The sequence below is a fragment of the Calypte anna genome, chromosome 1 (genome assembly GCF_003957555.1).
Source record: "Calypte anna isolate BGI_N300 chromosome 1, bCalAnn1_v1.p, whole genome shotgun sequence".
NCBI classification, from domain to species: Eukaryota; Metazoa; Chordata; class Aves; order Apodiformes; family Trochilidae; genus Calypte; species Calypte anna.
In genome coordinates this window covers 15,915,945-15,925,302 of record NC_044244.1, presented here as the reverse complement: position 1 = coordinate 15,925,302, position 9,358 = coordinate 15,915,945, and the positions used below count along the sequence as shown (strand labels likewise).

At 42.4% G+C, this 9,358-nt stretch overlaps 1 protein-coding gene across 2 annotated transcripts in view; it reads left to right on the top strand.

Annotated features, from left to right (window-relative positions):
- Positions 1-863: 863 nt before the first annotated feature.
- Positions 864-9,358, top strand: part of CERK (ceramide kinase) — a 36,938-nt gene continuing 28,443 nt past the window's right edge. The window contains exons 1-3 of one of the 2 annotated variants that reach the window (XM_030465839.1): positions 864-1,133; positions 5,956-6,069; positions 7,148-7,270. In XM_030465839.1, coding sequence (XP_030321699.1) covers positions 986-1,133; positions 5,956-6,069; positions 7,148-7,270 — 385 coding nt within the window. In that variant the 5' untranslated portion in view covers positions 864-985. The remainder of the gene's footprint in view (positions 1,134-5,955; positions 6,070-7,147; positions 7,271-9,358) is intronic. The other variant, XM_030465844.1, reaches the window with a different exon arrangement.

Below are 9,358 nucleotides of genomic sequence, written 5' to 3'. Positions count from 1 at the left end.
GAAATGTGAGTACACCACAAGGTTCAGTGCAGAGCTCAAAGATGGAGGCTTTTTAGCCCTGCATTGGCTCTGAGCAAAGTCAGCTGGAAAAGCTGTGTATCCTCCTTATGAAGCAGAAAACTGGCCTTGTGCTGGACCCACATAGGAACACAGGCCAATGCCATTTTTGTCTCATTTCTCTAGGAAATATTCAAAATCAGTACATTGGGAGGAAGGTTAGGGGGGGGAGAAACTGCTCATTGGCCTGGATTTTGGGTAGTATACTGATGGTTATAATGATAAGGTTCAGGATCACCATGAAAGACCTTATAGGAAGTAAAGAATTAAAAGTTTAATGAAGGCAAATTACTGTCATTACATTTATAGCAAACTCAAAATACTTTTTATGGGGAAGAAGGCAAGTTTAGATGGAGAGGTTTGTGGTACTGGATGACTGTGGTAGGTACATTTATGACATTTTCACCACCCTGATATGGGAAGAGTTTTAGTGTTTGGTACCACCAACAAAAAAAGCACTAAACCAGTCCTCACATGTTCTGGTGTTAGCTCCAGTTTCTCTGCTCTGAGCCATGCACGGGCCCTCACTCGCAGTTCTTGGGGCGTGTGGGGGGGAAATTCCGGGAGAGGGACGGAATTCCCCGGGTGCTGAGCGAGCCCCCGCCGCGGGGCAAGGAGACAAGACGGGTGGGAGGTGCAGGGGCCCTTCAGCTCTTCAACTCCTGGGAGCAGAGAGCAGCATCCACACCGGTAACAAGGGTAAGAGCAGTAACAGCTCTACCAGCCCAGCCCCGCTGACCCCGACTGCCCCAGCCCCGCAGGCCCCGCCCCGGCGACGCTGGCGTAAGAGCTGACGCTATGCCCCACCCCGCCCGGGGACAGACCGGGTAGCGGCGGGCCGGGGGCGCCGTTAGCTGCCGGGCTCGCCCCGCGGCGGCCGCCCGCTCTGCTGGGCCATGCGGTAGCGGGCTGCGGCGGGCCCGGGCTCATGGCAGCCATGGAGCAGCTCCTGGGCGGCCCGCGGCCCCGGCTGGTCAGCTCGCTGGGGCTAGGGCAGCGCTCCTGGGAGGTCACCTTAGACGAGGAGCGGGGGCGCCTGGCCTGGCGCGACCCCCGCCCGGCGCGGCGCGGTGGCGGTGAGTGGGTCGGCGGGGCGGGCGGCCGTGAGCGCACCTGCCGGGAGGTCACCTGCCGTGGCCTCTGGGCGGGCCGCCTCATCGAAGCGGCGGGGGAGGGGAGGGGTGTACGCAGCGTCCCTGGCGGCCTGGGGTAGGGAGGCTTCGAGCATGGATAGCGGCGGGGTCGGCCTGCTGGCGGGCCGGCCCGCTGCCGGAGCCGGTCTCGGGGCTCCGAGTATGTCGAGCGTTCCGAGTGTTGTGTCTGCGCTGAGTATTTCCTGTACTCGGCCGCCTTTTCGTCCCACAAATGAAGGGCGGCCGTCGGCGACGTCCGTGTCCGTGGGAGCGGTCGCCTCTGGGGTTCAGAGTCCGAGGCTGGGGGACTTCGTGTGGTCAGACCACACGCGGGCCCGCGCCGGGCCGGAGGGAGCGAAGCGAAGCGGGGAGGAAGCGGTTGCGGGGCTGCCGGTTCTGCCTAACGAATCGGCGGGTTACTCGGCTTGTGCGCCTCGCAACCAAGGTGAAAGCTGGTCAGGACGGGCTGCGGACGCGGCGTGCGAGTGCAGCACGTTCCGTGGTTCCCGGAGAAGGCAATTCAAACATCTGTGCTGAGAGTGTGTGCGCCCCGGTAACAAAGCAGGAAGCCTGCCCCTGCAGCTGGGTGCGGAGAGCGCAGATGTGCTTAGCTGAACCCCGTTGTTCCTTGGTACTGTAGGTAGCACCATGTAGCTTGTAAAGCTGTATTTAAACTACTCGTAGCAGGACATAATAGGCTTACAGAACTTAAAAAGCAACTTTTTTTTAAAATTTGCATAGCAGTTGTTAAAAAATTGTGTTTAAAAACACTATGATGGGGTAAAAGCACTCTCAGACTGAGACGGTATTTCAGGCAATTATTATTTTTTATCAAAGGAGGGTTATTTAGAGCTCTTTGCTTTCTAAAGGGTTCCATGGAAATTTGGAAAGTAAGTCTTAACTTTTGCTAGTTACTGTTTTGTAAATACTAAATGCAAGCTAATACTTGTAATTTAGTAACGAAGCTCTTCGTAGTCTTCCCATAGTTTTGTATAACTTGGTTAGTGCTGACTTGCAAAACTGCAAGTGAGTTTATTGTGAAAAACTTACCTGGCAAAATGTCAGGTAACTGATAACTTATGAAAATGTCTGTACATACAGTATATCAAGCTCACTATTAGACTTCAGGTAGCATTTTATTAGTGTTTAACCTTTTTTTTGTTATAGTAATTATTCAAATTATTTTTACAGCCCTAGTAACATGGTATGTCACATCTGAAAATGTGTAATGTCCTTTTTCTAGCAGCTGCTATGGAGAGGAAAACTGCTGTCATCCTCATTTTAGAGGTTGAAGGATCTGAGACAGAAACTAAAAATAGAAAGGTTGAGTAGTTTCTCTGAGAAAGGTTTCAGTAGAGATGTCTGCAGTCCCAGGCAGGTTCCCAAATGTAAGTAGATAAATAGTTCTTCCCCTCTTACCATTACCTCTCTTAAATATGTCCAGATTTTATCATCCCTTATTGGCCTGAGGCCTTTTGAAAAAAAGGCCAGGAAAAAGGGATGAGGTGGACATAAATGGATTTATAAGAATTTGATCTTATAGTTTACCTGAGAATTGGTTATGTTTTAAGTACGTCTTTTCAGTCTTTTTCAGTCTTTTTTTTTTTTTTTCTTTTTCAGTCTTTTTTTCAGTCTTGCTGAAAAAGTATTGGAAAATATGATCTTAAAGGTTGGAAAATGATCTCTAATATCCTGTCCAACCTAAACCGTTCTATGACATGGAGTCAGAAGAAAAAAGGGAGGATGGGAGGAAAAAGGGAAATGCCTAAGTATTCTAGAAGGGCAAATATAATTGATGTAGAGACCAATAAAATAAATTATATACCTTCTCTTCTTAAAACCTGGATGAATTCATGTTGTCCTTGACTTGTGCTTTAGTAGCATCACCATTTCATATTGTTGTGCTGTTGTCTTCAAGGTCTTTTAAGACCTGGGATGGCTCATCGCATTCTCTACATTTGTTTTGGAAATTGGAGCAGCATACATGGCAGTATATAAATAAACTTAATAGTATGGAAGATGGTTAGTTAGAAACATATAATTTCAGAGGAGTTGCTTGACCAAGATTAGTATCTTTGAACCATTTAGCCTTTGACTACATGACACTGTGCATTATGCCTAAATACAGACTTAATTATGCAGTATAAAAGTGCTATATTTTTTGTTTAATAGATAGTTAGTACAGTGAAACTGTTGTCCTTAAACTAAAAAGTCTCCATGAGGTCTGCTTTTTTTCTCATTATTTATTACTGTTTTGGATTTAGCTACATAAAAATAGTGTGATATGTATTTCTTTAGTGTTTTCAGACATAGACAGGTAAGGGACTAGAGCTATAGTTAGTCATATTGTAGAAGTGTTGAAATATCCACCTCACCCTTTTGCATTGAAATTCATAAACAAATAGAAAAACAGAATTCTCCCCTAACATGTCTTTTCCATCTTTGCCCCCAAAACTAGAATTTGAGGAAGCCTGTGTACTAGTTTTCACAAGAGTGATGCTGTTCTGATGTTAGATCTGTATATTGCAAGATCTTGGTCTTCAGACCTTTCTGTGGCTCTTCCACAGCTTGAATTTAATAATTTAGTCATAATACCTTTATTCTCCTTAGGAAGTGAATTTTCTGTAATGATGGATAAATTCTGTAATGATGAATAGATAAATCCTGAATGCCACCATGTCCATGATCCTGAGCTGATTTTAAGAATAAACTAAGTGCTGTGAGCAGTTACATTTTTGTGCTTTTGCACATCTGTCTTACTTTGAGCTAACCCATTTTTGAGGGAGGAATTTGGATGCATAGCTGGCAGTGATGAATGAACAAATCTTGACTGGAGTTCTAAGTTTACTTATAAACTCGGTAAATGTTCTGCCTGAAGAAGTGGGAGTGACAGACAGTGTTGACACACCAAAAAGCCTTTCCTAACACAGAAGAACAGTCTTCACAACTGATAGCTACATTATTCACAAAGCAAGTTCACTGTTAGTGTGCTTACCTTGTGGTTTGTCGGGTTTTTTTCTGCTCTTGCTTGCTTAGTGTGGGGAAAAGTAGCACACATCTAACACTGTATTTTGCTGATTTGTCAGTTTGCTCTTCAAGAAAGTGTCTGTTAGGACTGTAAGCACTGTGACCAGGAGTGAGTGATGACTGACACTGCCAGGGTACTGGAAAGACTGTCACCTGTCTAGAAAGTATTTTCTTTGTTGTTTTGTTGTTTTTTTTTTCTTTTGCCATACCCCTTTATCCAAACACTCTGTGTGGAAAACTTATCTTAGTGTGTTGTATATGAACAAAGTAAAACATGAAAAAATACATGTGTGAAGATCTTTGAGATCAAGCTTAAGGAAATTGGTATGTACTTCAGTACTTCTGAACTTGAAATTCAGTCTCTTGAATCTAGATGGTGTTTTACCTGGAATTTTGTCTCAGAACAGTTGTGTGCTGCTGTGCTGCTTAATTGAGTATATTGTACTGAGCCATGTGAAATTGTTTAATATGGTCTGGGTCCATAGTTCATTGTTTTTCATTAACATTGATCTAGTAATACTGGTGCAAGTACCAATGTTTTGTTGTTAATGTGGCAATAAGATTCCCCATGTTTTTTTAAGAACTCATAAGACCCTATGAGGAGAGGCTGAGAGAGCTGGGGCTGTTCAGCCTGGAGAAGAGGAGGCTCAGGGGAGACCTCATCGCTCTCTACAACTACCTGAAATTAGGGTGTAGCCAGGTGGGGGTTGGTCTCTTCTGCCAGACGACTTTCAACAAGACAAGAGGGCATGGTCTTAAGTTGTGCCAGGGGAAATTTAGGTTAGATATTAGAAAGAATTCCTTTACGAAGAGAGTGATCCGGCATTGGAATGGGCTGCCCAGGGAAGTAGTGGATTCTCCGTCCCTGGAGATATTTAAAAAGAGACTGGATGTGGCACTCAGTGCCATGGTCTAGCAACCGCAACGGTGGTAAAAGGGTTGGACTCGATGATCTCTGAGGTCCCTTCCAACCCAGCCAATTCTATGATTCTATAAAGGTGAAGGGCTTTATGAGTGAACAGTGCTATGCTAAATCAGTGAAATAAATGGCTTCTGCTACTTGATGGTAGGGTATAAATGCTACAAAAGTAGGTGTGGGAAAGGACTATAATTAGTACATATGTGAACCTTGTTGACCTCTCAAAAGGCAGTGAAATAGACCTTCTAATTATTTTTATGGGGCAGGTTGTGGTGATGAAATGGCAGATGACAGCATTGTGTTTGAAGGAGCAGGATTGTGCTGCTTTTATTGAAAGTCTATTGGATGCCTTTCCAATGGAAAAATTCTCCCTTCTGGAGAAAAGGGGGGAGGGTGGGACTAAGTGGTTGATTTGCTTTCTGATTAAACAGTATACTGTATAACATTAATAGTGATAGTCATAATTGGACTAATAAAAATTCTTGAGCTCTGTTCAAATACATACGCCACTGCGTTTGGATTTGTTTTTATAAGCTGTAGGAAATGTTCTGAAAAATTTGTTTTTGAGACAGCTTTACATCTTTCTGATCCTCTGCAATAGCTATATTAGGTAGTTTTTGGGTTTGACTACCTTAAGATTGGAGTATAGTTACTAGGGCAGTGGAGTTGCTTGGTGCTTGTACAGTGCAGGTGGTATTGAGAGTTGCTATCAGTATAGCTGGTATTTGTAGAACAGAAACCTCTCAGGCTTTTACCAAACCCAAATATCTGGAGAGGGTAGGTGGGATCACTCTGTTCTTTGCTTTTGTTTTCTTACAGAAAACTGTTTTGTATCAACCTCTGAGATCATTGCTGTAGAAGAAACTGAACTTGACAAGAAACAGCGTAATATTGGGAAATGGCAAAAAATGTCAAAGCCACATGCTTTCACAGGTAAGGCAAATAGTGTCAGGATGCCTGTGCTGGTTACTTTGGAGGTAGTTTAGGGCAGATGTGGAAGTAATCTTCAGAAATTTTTTTTGCAGTAGAAATTATGTGTTTAAAAGATGCTAAATATCACACACACAAAACCAACCAAAAACAAACTAAAGAAAAAACCAATCCAAAAACTCTACCAAACAAACAAACCAACCCACCAAGAAAAGTTTACATTTAGAAATTATTTTTTAAAATTTATTTTTTAAATAACACTCTTACTTTAAGACCACATGCTGTGTTTAGTTTTTTAATGAAGTTCTAAATACTGTCTTATGTTTCTGCTGCTGAATGACTGTAGTGGGACACTTGCTTTCTACTACTTTACTAGAAATCGAAGAGAGAGGCTGGAAAAATGGGTCCTAAATGTTTGAGTTCCTTGTCCTTTTGACTGCATTTGTAAAAATGCCAGAAATAAGCTTCTGGTTCTTCTGAGGAAAGACTGGTGGCTTCTGTGCCTCAAAGCTGGGGCAAATCTGGTTGCTCCCATGCCAAAGTTTTTGTTGTGTCCTTCACATTTAGTCCTTCAGTAACAAAAATTAGTGTTAGTGTGGGTATAAAGGCAAGGGTGCTTGTTGTCTCACCACCTTAGTTATTACTGCACAAGAAAACTATATCTGAACTGAAGTGGCATTTTATGTTAGGTAGACACTGCGGGCTTCAGTATGGATAAAATAATATCTAAGCTCAGTAAACTTCTGTATAAGTAAGTTTATAATCAGCTTATGGAAAATGGATTGTGTTTGATTTAAACAATTAGTTTAAGTTTGTGTGTCTGCTATGAGATAATGTCCCAGAGCAAGTATCTTCATTTATGTTTTGATTTTGAATTTTATAAATGTCCTGTTCATACTGTGAATGCTTCTGTCATTTGCACAACTGGGTAGTGGGGATCAGCTATCACTTTTTTCCAGGTGAGTATTTTGATATTTTGATGATCTCTTCTTCATTGTCATTTTGCAGAACTGTCTCAGTGTGCTTTGTGGTTTGTTGTTTTTTTTTTCTCTTTTTTTTTTTTTTTTTTCAATTTCAATAGTGTATTATGTGAAAAAAGCTCGAAATCACCGCTGGCGGTGCAGTGATGTGACATTTTGGTGTGTTGATGAGCACTTGTGTAATCAGTGGATTCAGGCGCTGAAAGAATTACTTGAAATGCAGAGTAAGTTTGACTAAACTTCTAATACTTGCAGCATGATTTAACAGGCCTCTACGTCAATAAATTTATTTAGGTATATCTTTTGAACTCTTACGAGCAGCTTATGCTGAAGTTGAGGGAGCTGAGTTGACATGTTTCGTTCTTCTTATCACTACTTTTCTATCTCATGTATTTGCTAAATTGTACTGAATATTTTGCTCTAATCACCCAGGACTATAGATATCTTAATTTCGCCCAGATGGGAGTTATTTTCACAAAATGGGGACATGTTAGAAGCTTAGCAGAGGCATTAAATTATTGTAGATTTAGAGAAAGTGAAGGGCAGATGTAAGCTCAGGGACTTGAGGTACTGTAGAGATCTGAGGACAAGAGCTGTAGCAATTTTAAGATTTATGGGTGGCTTTGTGTGTCTGTCTCACCTTTCCAGTCTCTCTCATTAACAATGTTCCTTATGCAGTAAGAGTTCCCATTAATAATTTCTGAGACTTCGGGACATCTACATCTTGGAAGACTAAAAACAGTTTTGCAGGAGTTATTCCTGAATAGACCATTATGTTTTAAGGCTTGGCTGGCTATTAAACAAATTGACAGATGCTGTTAACCCTTCTCACTTCCCAGAAGGGGAAATGAAAGAGAATAAGAGAGAAACTTATGGTTGGAAAATAAACAGAGCAGTTTTAACAACACAGTAATGATGGAAAAGAAAATAATAAAATACATGTATACAAAACAAATACTGTGCTCCACCCCTGATAAAGCTCATGTCACCGCTGAGGCTGCAGGGCAGGTCCTGGGAAAATCCCAAGCTGGGCTCTTGGAGTCAGTAACAGATGATAACTGGATTCAGGAGCACACAGATCAGGAATGCATGGGTCAGAGTTGAAGGCAGAACTCATGGAGTCCTTTCAGGACATTGGCCATGAACTAAAGAGAGAGCTCGACCCTTGTGATCTGCCAGCTTTATACTGAGTGTGACATGTATGGCATACTGAGTTTTATCAGGTTTGGGTTGGCTGTCCAGTCTGTTCCTCCCCACAGGTGGGTTGCATGTTTGACCCCTTTTCTTCCCTTTCATTTCTGGCACGTAAGAGGCTTAGCAGAACCAAGCAGTGACCTTAGTTCCTATAGCAGTGAGGATAAGCAAGAGCCTTAAGCAAGAGCCTTTCTGCAGAGCACTCATGCCATCACCTCTGAATAACTATAACTGAGCATTATCACTCCTAGAAGCAGACACTGGAAGCATGCTGTTAATTTTAGTAAGTATAGTTACTTAGGAGAAACTAAAATGAACTGTAAAATTACTAAAAGGAAAATTGGTTATGTCCTGGCTCAAAACAGGAAAAAGAGATACCTTGATAGATATAAAGAAGTGGCAGAAGCAGAGCAGCTCCTTGACAAAAGGGACATCAAGGATGACCATAGCACAGGCAGTGCCCTCACTGACCAGGGTGCAGTCCCACTGTATCTGAGCTGGGTGGGCAGAGCAGGGATGAGAATAGCAGCAGGTCCCCATCTGAGCAGCTCAGATGAGAGAAACTGATCAAATCCATCCAGGGAGACAAAACAGCAGTAGGAGATGGGAAGCAGGACTAGAGTTAAATTACACTGTAGGTCTGAGGTCCACCTGGGACACTGAGCTGGAGGTAGGACTGAGTACAAGTATACCTGATGTTACTGAGACATGTACTTAAGACTCACAGAATACAAATAGATATTTAATAAAATATGTTCTGAACAGGAGTTCAAAGTATGCATCCTTTTTTTTTCTTGTGTCTGTGTTACACAAGATACCTGGGTTTCAATAAAATACTTCCTAAAATGACATTTGTGCACCCAGTCAGTACACCTGTGAGAGGTGGCCCTGGGCAGTCATCTCCATTTAAATGCAGGTGTTCATTCTATTGGTTACAAACTATTTCAAAAAAGGTAACGTTCTCAGAGAGGGTCAATGTTTTTTTGGGGAGTGTGGCAGCTTTAAAACATTCAAATAGTGTAGTGCTGATCTAAGAATTGTATTTGTTCTCGTAATTTAAAATAATAATTTGAAATGCCATCAGAGGAAGGGCAAATGCTGTAACAGATTTTAGTGTT